This window comes from Clarias gariepinus, chromosome 12 (genome assembly GCF_024256425.1).
Source record: "Clarias gariepinus isolate MV-2021 ecotype Netherlands chromosome 12, CGAR_prim_01v2, whole genome shotgun sequence".
In the NCBI taxonomy this organism is placed as follows: domain Eukaryota; kingdom Metazoa; phylum Chordata; class Actinopteri; order Siluriformes; family Clariidae; genus Clarias; species Clarias gariepinus.
Window position 1 is genome coordinate 27,731,718 of NC_071111.1, and position 23,036 is coordinate 27,754,753.

At 42.5% G+C, this 23,036-nt stretch overlaps 1 protein-coding gene across 2 annotated transcripts in view; it reads left to right on the top strand.

Annotated features, from left to right (window-relative positions):
* The first annotated feature begins 225 nt into the window (after positions 1-225).
* The window catches only part of ptprz1b (protein tyrosine phosphatase receptor type Z1b), a 39,888-nt gene continuing 17,077 nt past the window's right edge, over positions 226-23,036 (top strand). For both annotated transcript variants that reach the window (XM_053508480.1, XM_053508481.1), the window contains exons 1-12: positions 226-431; positions 9,726-9,794; positions 13,598-13,774; positions 13,938-14,089; positions 16,207-16,302; positions 16,392-16,458; positions 17,666-17,823; positions 19,858-20,008; positions 20,827-21,011; positions 21,099-21,225; positions 21,835-21,887; positions 21,979-22,507. In XM_053508480.1, the coding sequence (XP_053364455.1) occupies positions 368-431; positions 9,726-9,794; positions 13,598-13,774; positions 13,938-14,089; positions 16,207-16,302; positions 16,392-16,458; positions 17,666-17,823; positions 19,858-20,008; positions 20,827-21,011; positions 21,099-21,225; positions 21,835-21,887; positions 21,979-22,507 (1,828 nt within the window). In that variant the 5' untranslated portion in view covers positions 226-367. The remainder of the gene's footprint in view (positions 432-9,725; positions 9,795-13,597; positions 13,775-13,937; positions 14,090-16,206; positions 16,303-16,391; positions 16,459-17,665; positions 17,824-19,857; positions 20,009-20,826; positions 21,012-21,098; positions 21,226-21,834; positions 21,888-21,978; positions 22,508-23,036) is intronic.

Below are 23,036 nucleotides of genomic sequence, written 5' to 3' on the forward strand. Positions count from 1 at the left end.
TACTGTGTATGTTTGTACACGTGACCAATAAAATTAGACTATGGATATGATAAGGTGACTGTTTGGATTCTTCACTCTCGGCCACGCCCACTCCAAATCCCACAACGCGTTTCTGTCGGTAGGGTCAGTGTGAAGCGCAGGGGAGGATCTGGCGCGTTTCTGAGCCGTGTGGCGCTCCATATCGGGGACAGTGCGTCTAGCGCGCAGTGTGGTGAGGAATACTGAGTGAGGAAGACTGAGTGAGGAAGACCGAGAGAGAGAGAGAGAGAGAGAGTGAGAGCATCGACATGGACCTCCTGTAGCATCCTCACTACAGCACGCCGACTCTGCGCTAAGGCTCGTCACTTCAAAGCCCAACCGCGCCACAATGTATCGGATAAAAAGCGGCTTTTGCCTTTTGATCTTCCAGCTGTGCATCATGGGATCAGTAGGTAAGAAGCTGCGCATCTGGAACAGAGACGTGAGGACGCAGGGGGACACTCTGGTCTCAGTTAGAGACGCACTTACAGTACCGTTAGTTACAATGCAGAATTGGAACTTTTTTAAATAAATATCTGTGTAGTTATTATTATTGTTATTATTGGAACATCAAAAGCAACTCGTGCATTACATTACAGTCTCACTGTACTGCATTCTCACAGGTTGGTTTTTTATTGTTTAGGTTGTTTTGGTTCCCTGTCTTGGAATTTAAAATGTTTATTTACTAACATAATGAAATACGTCATAGTTTATAATTTTTTCATTATTTTTTTTCTTTTTACATTTCAATCTGATGAGTTTTTGGATCAAACAACACTATGGTTGGTGTCTCAGGCAAAAAAATGTATACACACTACATGAAAAGAAAAACTTGTATACATAATTTAAAATTTTAATTTATTGCTATACATTATGTATCGATATATGACAACATTATTAATTTTATATTAATATAATATACAACATACAATTTTTTTTCTCCTGGAGTGGGTATACAGTTTTCTGGCTGACTCTACATATGTATCTATCCATTTATCTATCTATATGATAAGCATTGTCGCCTTGCACCTCCATGGTTCGGGTTCGGTTCCCACCTCGGGTCTGCGCGTGTGGAGTTTGCATGTTCTCCCCGTGCTTGGTGGGTTTCGTCCGGGTTCCTCGGTTTCCCCACCACGGTCCTAAAAACATGCAGATCAGCATTTCCCAATTGCGTGTGTGTTCCCTGTGATGGGTTGGCACCCCATCCGAGCTGTTCTCACCCTTGTGCCCTAAATCTCCTGGGACAGGTTAAAGTGATGTACTGTACGAGAGGTTCTCAGCTTCCATGAACTCAAGCATCTAATACATTAATGAGTTCTTGTTAATGTTCAGGAGCTTTTTGTCTTCAGTGAGGTGAGAGATGTTCCCTGGGTCAGCTTCAGGGTCAGCTGCAGACTTTTTTGTTTGTTTGTTTGTTTGTTTGTTTGTTTGTTTGTTTGTTTGTTTTGAAAATGTTTAGTTATGAACAATGCTATACATTACATCTGTATATCCATTCTCTTTAGAAATGTCCCTGCTGTCAGTTTTTCCCCCCAGATCATGCAGTTTCTTCACTGTTATGTATTAATATGTTAATATGTTAATATGTTTAATATGTATGTGACTGACCTCACATACATATTAAACTCTTTATGAGATTTTGTAGTCGACTGAATTTAGTACTGTATAACGTTTTCCTGATAATTACTTGCATTTGTCTTGAACTACTTTGCCAGTGTTGCAGATTGCACAGTCAGACAAAAATGTCTCTGGTTTGCATCTCTCCAGGTCTAACAGAGTATTTGTCTGTCCCTTCAGGAAGTGGAGATTTCTGGGCTAAAAACAGTATTAATAAATGTTACAGTTAAGAGCAGCGACGGAGTCCAGATACCGTAAAATCCAGTGTTACGGCTTTGAGCGCGAAGCGGTGATGTATGTAGTGTCGTACTGTAGCGTACAGCTGGCCGACTGACAACTGAGCTGCCAGCTGTCCGGTGACTTATGGCTTCCCTGACATTCCCACTTTAATGTCACAGGCAGTGTTTCATTTCAAATATACCGTAAAGTGTGGGAATCCAGAACGGGTCTCCAAGTATAAAAGAGTTAAATTGTCTCGGTTTGGCCCAGCGCGTGGAGGACATCAGCGTGACTAATCAGGATAGAGCTGTCCATGCATTAAACTGAAAGTGAAATATTATTTGATATCCACACAATACTGAGTTTCTGGCTGGAGGTAGGATATCATGGTGTCTGTGCCATCTGCTGGAACGAGGTGAACCGCCGTCTCCCATCTGCCCTTCTGCGCCACTGCAAGTCTCATCCACTGATATCAACTTTAATCTCCTGATCCATCAAAACGACAAACAACAAGTTCAAGCCAGATCAGTAAGAATACTGCAGTAGTCTTACTGTATATATGGATTTAGTGCCTCTTGTGAATGACGGCAGCTGTGCGCTCAGTTTGTGTCTGTGACCTGGCACATGCTACATCACTTAACCCACTGTGTATTCATTCAGCGAACCATAGGAGGACTATGAGCGCTCGCGGGCTGGAATATGGCCTCGGGGAGCATCTGTCTCATTCAGTACATCTCATGTCACATTGCAATTGAGATGAAAAAAAAAATGAAACGTAATTCCTTTTATTGAATGAAAAGGACTTCACACGCCTGCACTCAATCAGGTTAACCACTCAGCCGTAACGTATAAACATTACATCAGTGGGTTTGACCTACAGTGTGTGGAATCTCTCAGCCCGCACTTTAGAGCTTCAGTCTCTCACAACACTTAAGCACGGATACGGAGGAAGGGTGATAAAGCATGCTACTGTATGTTTGTCATTCTGCATTACTGTCTATCAGCCGTGTATTTCTCTAAAGCGTGCAGCACAGGCTGTTTCATAGGCGTTCAATATTTCATAGCAGAATCTCATGAAGAGCTTTATGTGCTTCAGCCTAATGCAGTTTTCTAGCCTCTGTGTCTTTGCCCTAAATAATTTTTGGCAGCATGAACTGAACATTCACTGCTAGAAATAGACGACATAAGGAAAGCTTTCGGTCATATTTAGCTCGAGCATGCACAAAATGACATTATTATTATTATTATTATTATTATTATTATTATTATTATCGTGCATCCTGATCTTATTAATAGATCCATTATACATTCAGCATCTCTGGTTATTGATTTACTGTACAGCTCGACCATGGAAAAAGATGCAGCCTGGAGCGATCATATTGCATGGATTTTGTACTTAAGACTCTCAGATCCTTTAATAAAATGTAACTTTTTCCCCCCTTTATTTCTGAAATTAAAGCATCCCATGACCACCTCAGTAGCACGACATGCCCTACAGTACTGTATGTGCTCTATGATTTCTGACGGCGCCGCGTTTACCATGGCGATGGAGCGTTCATGATACACACGCTCGATGAAACCTTACATCGTGCACTATGTCTGTTGCCATGGCAGCATCAACCGGTGTTATGAAACACGCTCTTGAATTTTTGATTGAGCCGTACACTCCACGCTGAGCAGTGTCTCTGTAAGACCTTACGCACACACACACACACACACACACACACGAGATTAATCTTTTTCTTACATTTTAAAAGGAAACGCTGCCAGAATTCAACTTTCCTTCCTCGTGCGCACGGCATCATGTTGCTGCTTTTAAAGTGAAGCAAGATAAGTTTTTTTTTTTTCCCTCTCTGCCTGAGGAATACAATCTGCTCAAGTGCGAGCGCTCAGATTGAGGAAGCTGTAGAAAAGGAAAGGAGTATTAAATTCAGTTAAAAACGTTTTCTTTTTAACCCAGTCAGTAGAAGTGGCAGTTATTACAGAAGCCAGTTATTTTGCTCTTTAATAGTTCAAGCTCGTCCTGTGGGTATGAACAGATGAGGCCTTGATTAGCCTGACAGAACCACATTATTGTGCTTGACATAATTACTTTCAGTATTATTCTATAATGCAAATGACACCACAATGGTGTTCGAGTCAAACTGGGATTTTTACAAGAATAAAACTCCCTTTATTTCTCTATATAATCGGCTGCTACACTAATGCACTTATCCCACTAGTGCTTGGACACCATTAAGGTAGAAAGATTTCTCAGTAGTCATGATCAAACTCATCCTGCTTCACGTCTGACACGCTGGCCTCCAAGGAACTCCTTTAACGGTCTTGGAGCGAGATCAGGACAGTACGGTGGATGAGGGCGAGTTCCTGTAATGTGCAAGTGGTGTTGGTGAATTATTGTGTGTACAGTTTCCCCAGACAGATGCGTCTGATGTTACATTTACAACCTTTTTCCAGATGCTTTTATCCAGAGTGACTTATATTTTCATCTCATGATGCAACTGAGCAGTTGACGGTTAAGGGCCTTGGTCAAGGGCTCAACGGGGGCAACATGGTGGTGGTGGTGGGGTTTGAACCTACACCCTGTACCTATGTCGCTTCTTCAAATTGGTGACAAGTTATGTGATTAGGTGTTCTAGTCACGTGAACGACAGCAGTGATCTCCGCGCCGCCTCGGCCGGGATCGTCACATACAGCCTTCTTTATTAAAAGTTTGAAGTTTTCTATAAATGTAAATTGATTTAACTCTTCATTCACCAGAACTGTGATCAAAAGTCCCGGTTTGACTTGAACGCCCCTCCCTTGTATGACTCTTTGTGATGGTAAGCGCACCGAAAATCACGATAATCACTGTAAATGTTTAGAAATGAAAAGAAGAACCCACAGCGCTGTGGTTTTAAAGGTCTACAGGAAGTTGTCCTGTACCTACGGTACACTTGACTCATGACTGCTTGTCCTCGGGGACTTTGTCAAGTGAGTTAATGTCAGGAAGGATCTCGACCCTGTCTGTAACGAAGCACAAAGCATCCTGGTCTGTTAGATCTGTTTAGATCACGCGTTTTCTTCCTCTTCTTTTTTTCTTTTTATTCACGAACACTGAAATGATTGTTTATGTAAAATAAATTTCATGAATCTACGGCTTAAGAAGAAGAAGTGTCCTGGGTGTTGAACAATATATCTATTACTGAGGAGGAATAAAAGGAGATTACAAAGGGGGCTGAGCCTGTGACCATGGCGATGGATGTGGCGGTGCAGGAAGTTCCAGTGGCAGGACGCCATGGCCGGTCCTGCGTGTTGTCTAGGAGTTTCCTTCGGCATGTCCTGCATGCTGATTAGAGACCCGCTCCCTGTCGGATACGCCGTGATGAAAAGCGTCGTGTATCATCGGCACCGGCGGAGCTGGAAGGACCGGCGTTGGCTCCTCACCGGTTCCACATGCCGACATTTAGGACGGCAGAGTGATGTTTCAGCTGTGTCAGTTCCTCTGGTGACCTTAAGTGGCGGTGAAAGTAGAACAGAAGTTTGTAAATGCCAGGAGATGCTCTTTAATCAAGCGGAAGAAATCCAGCAGCTTCTCAATACGCCTTGTCTTAATTTTAATTGCATGATTTTAGTTTATATGGTCCATCATATAATTCAACAACCCTAAAAAAAGAGGACGTGATTTATAGACGCTAAGCCGCTCGAGCAGACTGAATGCCAGGGTAGGAGCTGTGATGCTGTTTCCAGAGATCCTAAAGCTCACAGCTGTTGCTCAGCGTTCTCACTTTTAGCAACCGGTCCTGCGTTCTCATGCTTATTGGATATCACTTGACCTCAGTCCCTCATGCTAACAGCTGGTCTGGAACACATAGTCGATGCACATACGTACCCATGCATGCAATAATGAAATCACTCACGCTGCTCCATAGTGCACTCACACACACACACACACACACACACACACACACTGATTCTTCACACTGAAGCGCATTCCTAGGACTGTATTTTGGTTCATGTGATGTATAGCCTCGTATCTCTTTCAAATCCTAAAGTCATAATGCCTGGATGTTAACCCTGACCTTAGGCAACTTCCCAACATAACAGAAGTCTAGTACAGAGACAGTATCGTAAATCATCCTCATCAGGGGATATTCAGAAAAGAAGAAGAGCAGCGTGTATTTTCTCGAATGCACTGGAAGTAGAATATAATGTAAAAGAAATTGCAGAAATTTCATTTTCAAAAATTTAATATAGAATTTTTTTTTTATCAGTTTGTTGCTATTATACATGGTATCTGAATCTGATATGAAGTTGGCACACAGCGGTGGTGTTGGTGCCGGGTGTAGTGCTGACTGTAGCGCCGCATTTCATTATACTGCCAGTCTGATTTTCCGGAGCGATTTTCTTTTAATAACGATGGAGAAAGTGTATTCATGTACCTAAGTACAGTGGCGTAATGGTTAGCACTGTCACCAGGTTCCAGGTTCAAATTCTGCCTTCCTCGGGGTCTATGTGCATGGAGTCTGCATGTTCTCCCCGTGCTTGGGGGGTTTCCTCCAACAGTCCAAACACATGCAGGTTAGGATAACTGATGTCCCCGATTTCCCTGTAGTGTGTGACTGTGCGAGTGTGAATGTTGCCTGGAGGTCCTGGCACAGCTGTAAAAATGTGAATAGATACAATGGGTCACCACTGGCCTCCACAGTCCCGGTTTGGTCTACAGTCTTTCCTAGATGGCTGGATGAAAACAAACGATTAAATAATTAGCTTAGTGGTTAGCATTGTCGCCTTGCATGTCCAAGGTTGAGGGTTTGATTCTCATCTCAGGTCTGTGTGCATGGGGTTTGCATGTTCTCCCTGTGCTTGGTGGGTTTCCTCCCACAGTCCAAAGACATGCAGGTTAGACGAATTGGTGTTCCCAAATTGCCCGTAGTGTGTGGATGTTGCCCGGAGGTCCTACCACAGTCGTAAAAGCGGGAACAAATACAACACTTACCGTTGGATTACAGAGGTTCCTAGATGGATGCATGTTCTGACATTAAGGCTCCTTTGGTCTACAGAATAACAAATAAAACATCTGCATACATAAATTATACATTACTGTGAATAAGTCATGACTCTTCATTCCTTCATATTTTGCTTCCGTTCTTGTATTTCTAATGTGGTCTTGAGGAACAGTTCTCCAGTCTTCCCTTTTTTTTGTCTCTCATTTTCAGTCCAGTCCCTGTACCTGAGCAGTTATAAAGAAATGCGTTTGTTTATTAAACCACACAGTGACCTATGAATCATTCAAGCATAAAAATATCTAACTTACAGCATGAACCAGTGAGAGACAGGGGCAGATGATGAGAGATGATCAGGCTGGTGATTACAGTAGTACACTGCTGATGCTGAATGCTGAGCGGTTGGAACAGACGGGAGGGGACATGAGGTCGCTGGAAACAATTTTCATTTCTATCTTTATGCACTTTACAGCAAAACATTTGTTCTTATTTCTTTCATTTAATCTTTATCCTTTGATTTAATTGAATATGAAAAGAATGAGGCTTGGCTTAAGACTTATCAAGTACTGTAAATCCATGCAATTCTAAAGCTTTATATTTATATTATGTGCAATGTTTCTCTACACTGGTGATTAAAAATAATCCAAAAGTTCTTAATTGAATTAGCAGCGTCCATGGTAGAGCTGTTCAGTTGTTCCACCTGCCCTTGTGCAACAGGTGTTTCCCACACACACACACACACACACACACACACACACACACACACACAGCACGCCTCTTTACTTGTGTAAGACGTATGCAGTATCAGGTCTCTCATATCGGGAATGTTGATGTACATTATCCATCCACACACTTACATTAGTCTGAAAGACAACATTCGATCCTCCAGCAAATATTTTCTGACTTAAACCACCATGACCTGACTCTGGGGTTGTATTTCAGTTTTATGGCAGGATACAGTATACAGTTTATTCTGCATCTCGTGTCTTAGGGTCAGCCTGTCGAAGTGAGGTTTCCTGTAGCTTTGAACAAATTCAAAGACTTGATGGATAGATTTTTTGCTACATTTCTTTTACTGGCTGTAAAATCCAAGTTTTGGGGTTTTCCATGGAGGAGTAATTGAGCTCTGGTTGATGCTGTTGTCGTGTCACTCTGAATTATAGCCAGAAGGTGTTTTGTTAGAACAAAGAACTACTTTTTGAAAGAACTCTCTCTGTTTAAAGGGTCATGACCGAGCTGACCTTAGCCTGACCTTAGGCCTTCAGCTTCACTGAAAAAATGTATAGAGAGTTTTAAAAAGTGGCGTTGCATTCATGGATAGACTATAGAGGGTGTTCAAGTCAAACCAGGACTTGTGATGAAATTTCTGGTCTGGGGCGGTAATGGAGTTCCTGGACGGCCAGCATTTTAGACATGAAGCAGGGAGCTGGGGTGTACTGAGAAAACTTTCTACCTTGATGCGGTCCAAGCACTAGTCAAACACTGGGATAAGTGCGAATAGTACAGAAAGATAAATCTTTAGTATTATAAAGAGAAATAAAGAGAGTTTTTAACGCTCAGAACTGCACAATCAAAAGTCCTGTTTGTGTGGTTAGTGAGTGAGGTGTTGGTGACTGCTATGGCAGATCTTAAAGAGCTCTCTTGGAAACATGACCTGAGCTAAGATTTAGAAAAGTATGACATTCATCCTTCAACAAAGCATTCCTCCAAGTCATTACTATATGCATAAGGCATAATTTAAAGAAATTATTTTTGAGATTCTAGGGCATAAAATGTTTTTTTAATCCATGATGTGGAACAGTTTGCCTTCATCACTCACTCATCATCTATACCGCTTTATCCTGTATTCAGGGTCACGGTGACCTGGAGCCTATCCCAGGAGGCTTAGGGCACAGGGCAGGGTACACCCTGGACAGGGTGCCAATCCATTGCAGGTCACACACACATCATGGGCAATTTGGGAATGTCAGAAAACCCACCAAGCACAGGGAGAACATACAAACTCCATGTACACAGAGACGGGAAACGAGCCTAGCCGGGAATCAAACCCAGACCCTGGAGGTGCAAGGCAACAGTGCTAACCACTACACCACCGTGCCACCCAGTTTGACGTCATGTAGTAGAAATTCCCTTCCGCAACTTTAATACCTGCATTTGGTTGAGTTCATTTCTGATCGTTGCCAGTCGTTATTTTGCACATGGTTAGTTATGACTGTTGCCTCACACCTCCAGGTTTGGGGGTTCGAATCTTGCCTCCAATCTCTGTACATGGAACACCTTTGATTGGCATTTCCCAGTTGGCTGTGGGTTGGGACCCCATTCTACAAGTATATAGTATAACTCTATTTTTAGATGTCGTTCTGCACCAGGTAATGTTGAAATGTGGCCTCAGCTATAGCCTGTAATGTTTTGGGTCAGGTTTTGACCCAAATTTGAAACATTTGGGGCTCAATGTGCAGACTGCCACGTGTGATTTTTGCGGTGTTTGTTCATGCGGAAAAGCAAGGCGCTGTGTGTTGCTTGAAAGGAAAAGCTGGCGTGTGATTTATAGCTTTATTGCTCGAGCGCAAGCCTTTTGATCTCAGTATTTTCATGTCGTGTCTTAAAATCTGTGCATGAATGTGTCTGGGTTGTGTGAGGTCTGGGTGTGTATGTGCAAACCAAACATGACAGCGATGTGTTGTCTCGGTTTGTTCGAGGGGGGAAAACAGCAACAGGTCCCATGAAGAATTTAAATGATAATGAGTCATTTTCATTCTCAGCGCGTTCAAAGTGATAGTGCTGCTGTGAAGGAGTCCGAGAAACGACTGCAACTATCCTAACAGAAACATAACATCATCCTGTTCAGTGTCTGTGCTTAATCTTTATCTTTTGTCTCTCTTCTAGTCGGTCTAAGCAGTAAATACCAGAGGGAGCAGCACAGATTTACCGAGGACGTGGACTGGTCTTACACAGGTGAGTGCCTCGGGAACAAATCCTCCCGTTGTCTCAGGGGCTTTTATAACTCTGACTTCTTCCTCTGGGCTGCTTGAGGATATAAAGTTCCCTGATGGAAAGGGATAAAGCGGGATCAGTGTCATGGTCAGCGTCTGACTGCTGGCTGTGTGCCGAATGAACGATCAGTATAAGTGCGTGGCATTTAGGAGACAGGAGATGCCTTTAGGTAAATGACCGGCGTTAGCACACTGCAAGAAAATGGCCTGAACATTGTGGAATTCTGTAGTAAAGGATCAGATTAGACCGAGACTCATAAATAGGTGTTTTGATCTTGTGCTATATCTAATCTTATACAGTGGCGCTATAGGAATTTAATCTGTTCCAGAGTTGAGTTCTTAAGATTATATTTCGTACTGCGAAACGCCTTGTCCTATAGGAAATAATGTAAATGCAGATAATCCGTTCCAGCCAGCCAAAAATATTACCAATTTCCAACACTAAAATCAAGTTTTTCCATATACAACCAATCAAAACATTAAGGAAAGACATGTGCATCACCCAGTTGAGGATGGGTTCTTTTGCAAGTAAGTAAGTAACGTCTCTTTGGCTGTCCAGGAGGTGACTTTTTATCTGTACAGTATAGAATAGCAGAACAGTCTATGAGAGTAAAAACTCCCTTTATTTCTCGATATAATCCGCTGATACGGTAATGCACTTCTCCCAGTGTTTCACTAGTGCTCGGATACCATTAAGGTAAAAGGTTTTCTCAGTACACCAGAGTCATGACATCTAAACTGCTTGTCTGCTTGACATCTAAACACTGGCCTCCCAGGAACTCCTGGCTTGAAGCGAGATCAGGACTGTAGAGGGGCAAGTGGTGTTCATAAATGATTGTGTGTACAGTTCCCACATTTTCAAGGAACTGCCGTTTCTCTCGCTAAATGTTCACGAGAATGACTGCAGTGGGCCGGAATCGTCATACACAGCCATACGGCCTACTTTAAAATGTTTGCACCTTCTGTAAGTCTTCTGTAAATGCCAATCGCTTTTACGCCTTTATTGATCAAAAAGTCCCGCTTTGACTTGAACCCCCCCCCTAACAATTGACATAAACATACATCTAAACTTTTTTACATGTTCAAAAGGAAAGAAAAAAAAGGTATTGCTGATTTCTTTTTTTTATATGACATCACATACAGAAATATAAAGTTATTAAACCATGTGGTGTTTGTAGCATAGAGAACCTCCTCTTCTCGACGGCGTTGTGGAACTTTTTCATGAGCTGGAAAAGCTGTTTTCTGGAGTGGCCTGGAGAGGAGGAGGGACGGCCGACAGTGTGTGTGTGCACTGAACTGTGAATAAATATATTAACATGTGAAAGAGTGGGACCAACACAGGCCTAATCCCAGGACTCCCAAAGAGCAAAAGGGAGGGCAGAAACACACATTACTCCACCGCACAAAAACCTCCTTTTTTCTCATTCAGCCGCGGCGGGACCTGACACACCTCCTAATCGAGGCAGTCTTTTAAAAACACTTAAAAAATCAGGAGACTAGACTAAAGCACGACAAAAGATTCGTCTCTTGATCTGTTTCTCCTGTACACTGTATCCTGTTCATTATTAATGATCAGAGTTCTATGAGCATAGCTATTAAATCAGGATCCTGCTATAAGGACAGCATCAGCGTGAGCTGTGTGTGTGTGTGTGTCCAGTGTCTTCCGTGTATTCCTAAGCGCCTTCTGCGTGCTAGCCTCCTCCGAAATGAAATGCCTTCGCTGTTTGTAACCATAGCAGCGAGGACTGCGGCTGATTATGGCATGTCATCGCGGTGTTGTGCGCCGCCGCGGGGGCCAGATGAGACACTCTGGCATTAAAGAGCTTCACCTTTCCGTCACAGCTCGCACCACACAGCGATTTAAACCTCTCCGAATATGCTCGGCCTGGTTAGTGCTTCCATCCCATGCACACCATGCAGGACGCACGGGTCCATAACACACAGAGGAAGCAGGAGGCTGTAGAGATGCGCTAATTAGATCTCAGGCTGTGTGGAGCGACAGTGAAGTCGAATTATAATGAAAAGTGAGGTGATAATGGAGGCTGAGGACGCAGCGTGGTCTTTAAGCTACGCTATTACTCAACAGGATGTGTGTGTGTGTGTGTGTGTAAGGCGCTGAACTACGTGGGGGTGTGAGTGGCATATTTGTTTTCCATGTACAAGCTTGTGAAAACCCATTTCCTTCTGCCTGGTGCTACGTGCGCTGAACCGTATAGTCATGGTGATTTATTTCACACTCTGCTACGAGGTGACTGATAGTATTTTCAATCCATTCAGTAGGTTTCCTGGTGGCATAGCAGGTGTTATATGAAATGAAAAATAAACAAGTGAAAGGGAAGGTGAAGGAGAACGGGTAGATTGATTGACTCGAGCGGATATTTACTGAAATGTGTCCTCATGTGGTTGGCTTGCATCACCAGGGTATGGGTTCGATTATCACCTCGGTGTCTGTGTGCATGGAGTTTGCATGTTCTCCCCGTGCTTGGTGGGTTTCCTCCTGATACTCTGCTTTTCTCCTACATTCAGAAGACATGCAGATCAAAATTTGCCCGTAGTGGGTGAATGAGCGTGTATGTATGTGTGTGTGCCTTGTGATAGATTGGCCCCTCGTGCAAGATATACCCAAGGTCTTTCAGGATACGCCACGTCCTTATGTAGAGCAACAAGTATCATGATAATAACCAAGTAGAAATGTTTCGTTGTCAAATTCCTGGTAAATAAAAGCCTAAGAAACCCGAAAGAAAAGCGATTGACATTTACAAAAGACTTCGAGTATAGTACAGTGATGAGACTTACCGTCTTAGTCACGGTAAAACATTCGAATGGTACAAACATTTGAAAGAAGGCCTGATTGACGTGGCTCGGAGCCCCAATGCAGTCATTTCCGTGAACATTCAGCAAGTGAAACGCCTGATCCTTGAAAACTTGTCACCAACTAGCATTAAGAGACGCTTCTGTCTGTAGGAACTGGACACACCATCATTCACCAGCACCACTTGCACATTACAGGAAGTCAGACAGTCCTGACCTCGCTCCAAGCCATGTCCTCATGTTTTGGCCATTAAAGGAGTTCCTGGGAGGCCAGAGTTTGAGACATTTAGCAGACAGTCCAATCATGGCTCCAGAGAAAACTTTCTACCTTGATGGTGTCCAAGCGCTAGTGAAACACTGGCATAAGTGCATTAGTGTGGGAGGGGATTATAGAGAGCTTTTACAGTTTGTGTGTGAACAACCCACTTTCTTTTAGTACAGAGAGAACATCAGTTTGTAATCAAACTTGTTTGTAGTGTATGGTGTAAGATGACTGAAATGTTTTTGAAATGATTGAAAATGTTAAGTCTTATTACAGATGGATTGGACTAGACGTTTTGTCTAGAATTATTTCCCTTGCATCATTCGCAGTAGCAATAACATCCTTCTTTATTTAAAATTTTTCGGAAATCATTCGATTTGCATGCAACACTGTTGTGTAGGTTGGGTTTTGGCTAAGTTTTAGGTTTTAGCTTAAAAAAAAAAAAAAAAGTTGTGAGATATTGAATGTAAAGCGGCCATTCCCACACAGCTGGATCTCGCTGACCTTGAATTTAACTTTACTCACATAATCCCTTCATTCATCCTAATTCAGCTTAGATTAAACTCACTGATCCAAGGGCAGGGATTTGGAGTAAAATCCATAATGTCCTTATGTCCTCTGAAGCACTCAAACACTCCAGGCTGGAGAATTAAGATGAAACAAATGTACAGTACGTGTTTGGATCTCTGCAGGAACCCTGAACCAGCAGCACTGGGTAAAGAAGTACCGCTCCTGCAATGGGGCCAGGCAGTCGCCCATCAACATCGACGAGAACTTCACGCAGGTTCAGGTGCAGTACCAGGACTTGCAGCTGGAGAACTGGGAGCAGCTCATGTCGGACTCTACCATCAGCAACGACGGAAAAACGGGTTGGATTAACATGGATTTTTATACGAGTCCATAGATCCTGAACTGCTTGTCTTTTCTCACAATCCCGCAGTAACCATAGAGGAACTGAGTGGCTCTTCATACCAGAACGTTAACTATATAATTGTGTGTTTGTGTGTGTTTTTCTGTTCTTGCATTTCTTAGTGGTTATCAGTGTGAACGGAGAGTACTACATCAGCGGAGGAGGACTGCGGTCACGCTTCAGAGTAGCCAAGATCACGTTCCACTGGGGCCGCTGCAACGCCTCATCTGACGGCTCAGAGCACAGCCTTAATGGCTACAAGTTCCCTTTAGAAGTAAGAGTCAGGTCGAGACATCTAAACACACTCATCGAACACGGCAACATGGTCTCCCAGATGCATTATAGGATTAAGAGATCAAGATCAGGATTAATGCCTATCCGTTGTGTTCAGATCTCAGAAAAAACCCAGGATCCGCCGTGGGGAAAGTGCAAAGTGGGAATTCCAGGTTGGAAAACTAATGGTGCACAGTCAACAGTCACAGGATTCCCTGTGCATTATTTTGGGAAGCTAGGTCGGGTTAGCTTCCATTAATCACAACGGTCTTTGATTATTACTTTTTTCCTGATTTTCATTCTTGACTTGGCTATAGCAAATTCTTATCAGTGTCTCTGTTAAAGCAACAACTACTGGCCACATCTTTTCAAAACTGCTGCTTACGTCACACACTCGGATTAAAGCACTTGCGTAATCTCTCAGATGCCCCTGATTGGCTACTGTTGCTATGATTGACATTAAAGTGCAGCCAATCTGCTTTCTAGATTCCCAGCATTACCCATTAAATGATCTCTGGATGGATTCCATTATTAGATTAAATCAGATTAGATTAGATTAGATTAGATTGAACTTTATTGCCACTGCACATGTGGGTACAAGGCAACGAAATACAGTTAGCATCTAATCAGAAGTGCATTTCCACACTGCAGAATAATTTGCATATATAAATGGTATATAGAGAATATACAGAGAGGTAGATTAGTTACAATGGGTGCAAATGAGCAAATGATTACAGATGGTACAGTAAGGAAGGTATTGTATACCATGCCAAAGAATTTTGCATATGTAAACATTATACAGTGAGGAAGGTAATATAATGAGTTTAAATGAGCAAATGAATTATAAGTGTATGCAATGGGAAGTATTATATACAGAGGAAGAGTTATGTACAAAAAGTGCAATAATAACAAATAATATTAAATGGAAGCCCTAAATTACGCACAATGTAAACATAGATCAGCACTGTCGCCTTGCTCTTCCACGGTCTGGGTTCGATTCCCGACTCGGGGTCTGTGTGTGGGGAGTCTGCATGTTCTCCCTGTGCTTGGTGGGTTTCCTCTGGGTACTCCAGTTTCCTGACACGGTTCAAAGATATGCAGATTAGGCCTACTGTATTGCCATTCCCAAATTTCCCATAGTGTTTGAATAAGTGTGTGAATGTTGACTGGAGGTCCTACCACGGTCATACAAGACGGGAATAAATCCCTAGTTGGACTACAGAGTTTTCTAGATGGATGATGGATGGATGGTTTACATACAGTAGATCACAAATCAGTAAAATTGACTTTGAGTTTTGAGTAGAATGGTTAGCAGCATTAGCCTTAATCTAGCAATACAACATGTGACACGTCATATTAAATCAGGTAATAAGTCACATGGTTGATTTAAGTTATGCATATTTTCAGATACCTGGTTCAATAAGCTCCATTATGTTTATTACTGTATATCATGTTGTATCATGTCAGGTTGGAGAGATATGGCCAGTGTGAGTTTGTTCATAAGAAAACTTAGTTAAAATCCATTTTTCAGAATATTTGAATGAGGATTCCATCATGCAATGAGAAACAGGGAGCACTTAGCCTCATGTTAACACCAGGATTTCACTGCCACCTCTAAATAAATAACTTTACCAGTGCATGTGACAGCTGGAGTGATTGGATAGTGTACATTATAGCATTGTAAAACAATGTTTAGGATGAAGATGTTCTCAATTTTGTTGAAGGATCAGGATTTCTTTCAGAAATTAAAAATTTTATATGTTTCTTATATGTTTTTTTTTATGGTTCACCTACTCGCTATTGGCCATAGTGCAAAACTAACCTGTAAAGTATTAAGCTTTATAACAACACAAATATGCATAACATCTGCAGTAACATCTGCTGGTTTTTCGTTGTTAACGGAGGGGAGTAAAATTTGGCACAAAAACTATTTTGGCTTCAATCAAGTGTTTCATCAAGTTTCACCACCGACATGAGTTTCATCACTTCTCAGGCTGAGTAAAGCTACTGTTATTCAACTCTGTGTAAATGAATGACGACTTCCAGACAGAAGCTCAATACTAGTTTGAAATGCTGGTTGATGTCTTTACTGATGCTGGTGCTCACTGTCACTCACAGATGCAGATTTACTGCTATGAGGAGAGTGAGTTTGGGTCAGTAGATGATGCTCTGAGGGGTAATGGCAGACTCACTGCACTGGCCGTGCTGTTCGAGGTGAGTCAGAGCTTCTCTGTTCAAACAGTACAGAGTTTTTAATTATTATTGCTTTTCCTCTGAATTCAGTGATGTTCGTGCTTTCACAGGAGAGCATTGAGGATAACGAGAACTATGCCGCCTTAATCAATGGGGTCAACGCCGTCAGTCGATACGGTATTTTTTTAATCTATTTATCTTTTTTTATTATTATTCTGTACAGTTCAAATAAAATCAGATTTGCTTGCACCGGTTATTGACAAGGGTAAGGAAAATAACAGTGAAGGAAACTGTTACAATCTTTTTTTACTTGTATAAGAAAGCAAAATATCCATCACTTTGTTCATCAGGCCGTAGAGTGTGTGTTGTTTAATGTTTTTAAGATGTTTGAGCTAAAACACGGCATGATCATGGCATAGATCTGGCTGTAGATACAAGGAATGGGAATCACCAGTCACCTCTCGATACGATATTATCACGATACATTGGTGTGGTTCTATATGTATCACGATTTTATAAATATCCTGATTTCCCCCAGATTTTGTTCCAAGTTTAACACGTTTATCATATAATTAAATGTAGCCCGTTCCTTATAACATTACTGTAGGTTTTCGATCAAAATGAAAACCTGATCGTCTGGTTCATCTCTATTAGAAATATAAAAATAGTTTAAATATACAGTATATATATATTTTGGAGACACGTGAAAGTGATGCGATTTGTAACTTGATCTCAATAACTCATTCTCAGCTTTGATAAACTCATATTTTTTTCTAAGCTTAAATACGCTTTAAATGAATTTTGTTCCATTCTACAATAACCTTTATAACATGCATCAATCAGCCATAACATTAAAACCACATACAGTAGGTATTCGGTTCCCCTTCTGCCACCAAAACACCCCTCGAGGCACGACTCCACAAGTCCTCTGAATGTGTGTTGTGGTGTCTGGCACCAGGGCTTCAGCAGCAGATACTTTAAGTGCTGTACGTTGCCAGGTGGGGCCTCCATGGGTCAGACTTGTTTGTCTGGTGGTTGATTGGATTGAGATCTGGGGACCACAACCTTAAGTGTTTGCCGATCAAGTCTCATACACAGACACACAGAGTGTTCTGATCCCTGTAAACTGGAATTAGTGTTAAATTGGACTTTCTTTGGGATCGAACCAAAAAAAAGATGGCATGAATGAGTTTCGGTCCCATGATCCTGTCTCCGGTTTACTGTGTATAATTGACAATCAATGTTATTCAGTTGACCTGGTGGTGGTGTTTAGTGTTGTGGTTGATTAAAGATGTACCTTTAACATCAGAATTATCATGTTCCTAGACACAGAGGGTTTCATGTTCTATATAAAGTCATGCATCTCTTTCCGTTTGATGTGAAGGTAAGAGCAGTCCACTGGAGGCCTTTCCTCTGCTCGGTCTAATGCCTGAGTCGACGGCCAAATATTTCATCTACAACGGCTCTCTCACCACGCCACCCTGCACAGAGACAGTGACATGGATTGTCTTCAAAGAAACAGTGCCAATTTCTGAGACGCAGGTCAGAGCTTTTTTGTAATCCTGCATTTTCAGTTCACTTACATGCACACAAACTGGCCTACACTATTCACACTGTTTTTGTCGTGTCTTGTGTTGCATCATGATTGTTCACTCATTTGTCTGCACAGTGCTGTAATTTCTGTACCCCTTAACATTAAATAGATATTTCCTTATGCAGGTTAACAGAATGTCCCTAAAATGAGACCGGCCGTTTCAAGTCAAGTATTAAAGCGATAGTACGGGTGTTTTTATGTCTGTCTTAAATCAGAATTGAGGTTTGTGTAAGTGCATTACAAAAGGTCTTGGTCATTATAGATTTTCTGGCTCTGCACACAAATTTTCAATTTCTCCACAAATGGGTTGATAAATACCTTATCTTCCTGATCCTTCAAAGGAATTGAAAGGGTTCTGATCCTAAAGGACCCCCTTTAAAGCTGATTGCTGTGTCCAGTGGTCATAGAAAAACAGGCATTTTTCTTTTTTGCTATAAGACCACGCTGTTACAGTAGTTTTGTGTCCTGGGGGCACAAGGACAAGGTGGTGCTGTGGTTAGCACTGTCGCCTTGCACCTCCAGGGTCCGGGTTCGATTCCCCGCCAGGTTTGATTCCCGTCTCTATGTGCATGGAGTTTGCATGTTCTCCCCGTGTTTAGTGGGTTTCCTCCAGGTACTCCGGTTTCCTCCCACAGTCCAAAGACATGTAGATTAGGCTAATTAGCATTTCCAAAAAATTGCCTGTAATTTGTGAATGAGAATGTGTGTGCCCTGCGATGGATTGCCACTGTGTCCAGGGTGTACCCTGCCTCCTGGGATTGGCTCCAGGTCCGCGTGACCCTGAATACAGGATAAAGCGGTATAGAAGGTGAGTGAGTGTGATGTGTCCTGCAGTCAGGTTGACGCAGTAATAAATGGTATTAAAATGGAGCGAGAGGAAACCTAGGGGTGTACCATGCAATTCCTCAAATTTCGCTGGCTGCGAAAGCGAGTCAATCCCCATAGATAGTTAGATAGTTTCCATAGATTCCAGCCTGGTACAGTGGTACACTGTGTTGTTCATAGCTAGATTTTCCCTTCATGATGGCTGAACAGGGGTAAAGTTTTAAGTTTAACCAGTTAAAATTATATTAAGCCATAAAAGTATGCATAATTAGGCAGATGGCCTTTTGAGTGGGCGATACAGTTGTGGGAGTTTCGGACTGCTTGCTGTCTGCGGTGCGTCACTTTGGTTAACCAGAGGTGTTGTAGTTTAACTTACAACAAGAAATGTAGGGTTGACATGGGACGACGCGTAGAGTTTGGATGACGGAGTTTGATCAAATACAAAGTAACGTTAACATTAGCCACCTTAACAACTTAGCTATGCTAAAGCTAAGCTAGCTAGCTTCTGGTAACTGATGTAAGTAGGCATGTTTCAACTGACATGTTCCAAACAACTATTCAAAAAAAACTAAAGTGATTTCATGGAGGGTTTGTCCAGTTCTTATATAATCTGTGGTAAAAATCAGTAAGAGCTGCAGTTATGGAGGTGCTCTGACTTGGTCCTCACAATTTGGACCTTCTCTCAGTAGCTATATTTTTAATATCTCATTACAATGATGATCCCGTAAGTGTGTGGGATATACAGTATTAGTCAGCATGTGAACTTTTTTTCCCTGGAGTTGATGTGTTGGAAGCAGAAAAAATGGGCAAGCATACTGTAAGGATTGACTTCGACAAGGGCACAATCATGATGGATAGCCAACTGGGTCAGAGCAACTCCAAAACTGCAGCTCTTGTGGGATTTTCCTGGTCTGCAGTGGTCAGGACCCACCAAACGTGATCCAACGAAGGGAAACTATTGAACTGGTGACAGGGTGATGGGTGGCCAAGGCTCACTGATGCATATGGGAATGAAAGCCCGTGTAGTCTGAAGAAGAGCAATAGGAAGGGGTCAGAATGGTGACACCTACTTAAGGGGGGACCTACTCCATATTAGGCGGGTGGTCTGAATGGTATGGCTGATTGGTTTATGTACAGTAATATGTGTGTGTGTGTAGCTGGAGGTATTCTGTGAGGTGATGACCATGCAGCAGGCTGGATATGTGATGCTGACAGATTACCTGCAGAACAACTACAGGGATCAACAGCAGCAGTTCCTGGGACAGGTTTTCTCATCTTACACCGGCACAGAGGAAGTCCTCACTCCTAGTGCGTATAACACACTTACACACACACACAGACACGTGCATTCACACACACATGTTACTGATGTTTACCTGATAGGACCATGTGCTCTAACTAAGTAGCTCAGGCTTTGAGGTCACTCTGGTGTTCTCAGACTCAGTTGATGCCCCTCTCTGTTGGCGTTGCTAAGTAACATTCTTTTCCCCCAGCATGGGCCTTCCTTTGTTTTCAAGTAGTGGAAAAAGTTTTTTTTTGTGTGTGTGTGTGTGTGTGTGTGTGTGTGCTGCTTTTCTTGGGTTATCCCATTTTGTCATCCCCTAAAATACCATAAAAGACATTCCAGACGTCTGTCATTATATATTCTGCTTCTAATTCTTTCCCCATGATTAGTCACTCACAATGAGCGCTTTTGTTTTCCACACTTCGACCGTCCTGCTCTTAAAATCTCACACTTGCACTCATTACTTTTTACATCCGTTTCAAAATCTCACTGGCTTGAATATACAAAGCTTCTAACACTTAATTTTTTTTTTTAATATGCTCACATTCTGATTTATAATGTTCCCCCCCAAACCAAGCGTGTCCTCTCCATGGGGGTGGACGGATGCTGATCATTCAGTACTACAGGGCCTCAGACTTTGGAACACTAGTCCATGCTCTCTTCATTGTACTTTAACAAAACCCTCTTTGACACACAAGCCGGCTTTTTTCCTCTGCAGTTTCCCCTCTCGTCTTCCTAGTGTTTCTTTTTTGTGGTTAATACAACCAGAGCTACAGTACGAGACGTCTGTACAGCTCTGTAGGAACGAACATGCTTTCTGACCGAACGTTCTCGTGCTCAGCGTGCAGCTCAGACCCAGAAAATGTCCAGGCGGATCCACAGAACTACACCAGCATAATGGTGACGTGGGAAAGGCCGCGGGTCGTCCACGACACCAGCATCGAGAGATATTCCGTCACCTACCAGAGTCTTCAGGGGAAGAATGCTCAGAAACGACAGTACCTGACAGATGGTGATCAAGACGTGGTAAGCTGTCTGTCATGGTGATTTATGATGATTTCTTGTATCATCATCTGGTGTGGGTGTGCGCTGACGCTTTGATTCTTGCTACAGGGAGCGATTATTCACAACTTGATGGCCAATAACAGCTACGTTGTCCAGGTGGTGGCGCTCTGCACTAATGGTCTAACAGGTCGGATGAGCGACCAAGTTATAGTCGACATGCCTCTGGAAGACCCTGGTAGTACACACCCTGCTCACTCATTTATACAAGGGGTGTTCAAGTCAAACCGTGACTATTGTTTATTTATAGTAAACATCAAGCACAGTATGGTGATGAGACTCTCAGCCCTGGTAGAACATTTAAATGGTTCGAATGTTTTAACAAGGGCTGTACATCCAGTATTGGCGATCCCAACTGAGGAGGCTCAGAGCCCACTGTGGAACGCCTGATCCATGAAAAAGTCACACATCTGTACACACAATCATTCACCAACACCACTTGTACATTACAGGAACTCGGCTGGGATTTATTGCCACATTTCCCATATAGTCCTGACCTGGCTTCAAACCATTTCCACATGTTTGGGGCATTAAGGAGTTCCTGGGAGGCCGGGGTTTTAGATGTAAAGCATGCTGAGAAAACCTGGGAGAAACGCTGGGATAAGTGCATTAGTGTAGCAGAGATTATATATATAAAGAAATAAAGTGAAGTTTTTACTCTTGTAACGGTGTTCTGTTATTCTACACAATAAAACGTCCCGGTTTGACTTGAACACACTTGTAGAAATCCAGAAAATGCATTTATATTATCATGTGGGCATACCAAAATAATTTTTTTTTTAACCAGAAAATGATCCTGATCCTACTGTTGAGTCGACACATTTGGAAGAACTTACTGAGGTAGGATGACTTTGTCACCTTGATTTAAGTCTAACAGAATCTATGACTGTTTTTGAAGTATTACATTATTATGATTATTGGTATTTTCCAGCACACCCCCCAGCTCTCTTTATCAACGAGTACTTCAAGCAGCACACCCAGGATTTCGCCAGGCCACACCTTTTCCTCCATGACCTCCATCTATGACTCCATGACCTCCTCCACCAGTCACCCAGAAATCCTGCTTCCTACTATCAAGACCAGCACATCATCAGAGCAGCAGTGGCTCACAGTGGAAGCTCAAACCTTTCCACCTGACCAGGAAAAAACCCACGGCAAGCAACCTAGCATCCACGCTGTGCCAGAAGACGAAGACGTCATGCTGGTAACTCATGGTCACAGCGACGGCTTGCAATCTAGGACGACAGTGTCCAGCCCAAATGATGATCAGCTGGGTCTGCCTGGTGTTCTAAATGGAGGTGTGCGGGGTCATGGGAAGGTCAAAGTGTGGAGGACCAAACCTCACATCGCTTCAGTGACCTCGGCGCCGGATGCCGAGAGTAGGACGATATACGTCACCAGGAACTCTTTATTGGTCTCAATGAAGCATGTTAATGAACCCACTCAGCCTCTGTTTAATGGTGAGTCCATTTTAATGTTCAAAACACCAACCGTGACATTTTAACATTAAAGGATAATTAACACTAGACTTCATTAGACTTTATAACAATAAAATGTAATGGACTTGCATGGGTGTGTCACTCCACAAGAAGTCATTTGTGTCTTAAATCTGGTGTGAATTCTAGGAACCGTAGGACAGGGGGTTTCCCAGTGGGAACCTTACCATTAGATGAGCTTTGTAATCTAGTATTAACGATGTTGTGAGGACAATTAACGTTGTTTGGGAACGAATCATTGGGAATAAAGTCATTAGAATGACTTTAATAAAATGAGGTTGAGATACTGTGGAATGAAATCCACAAACACAACAAAATTCAAACCTTTATTAGAGCGTTTATGCTAATTAACATCCATTTGCACGCCGTCCGACCACATCCATGGTCCCTTAAGTTTCTAACAGGGTTTAGAATCCCGATGGAAGGTTGGGACTCACACAACTGCTTCCCACACACAGCGATCGTATCCCATGTAACGCACCTCTTGGTGTTG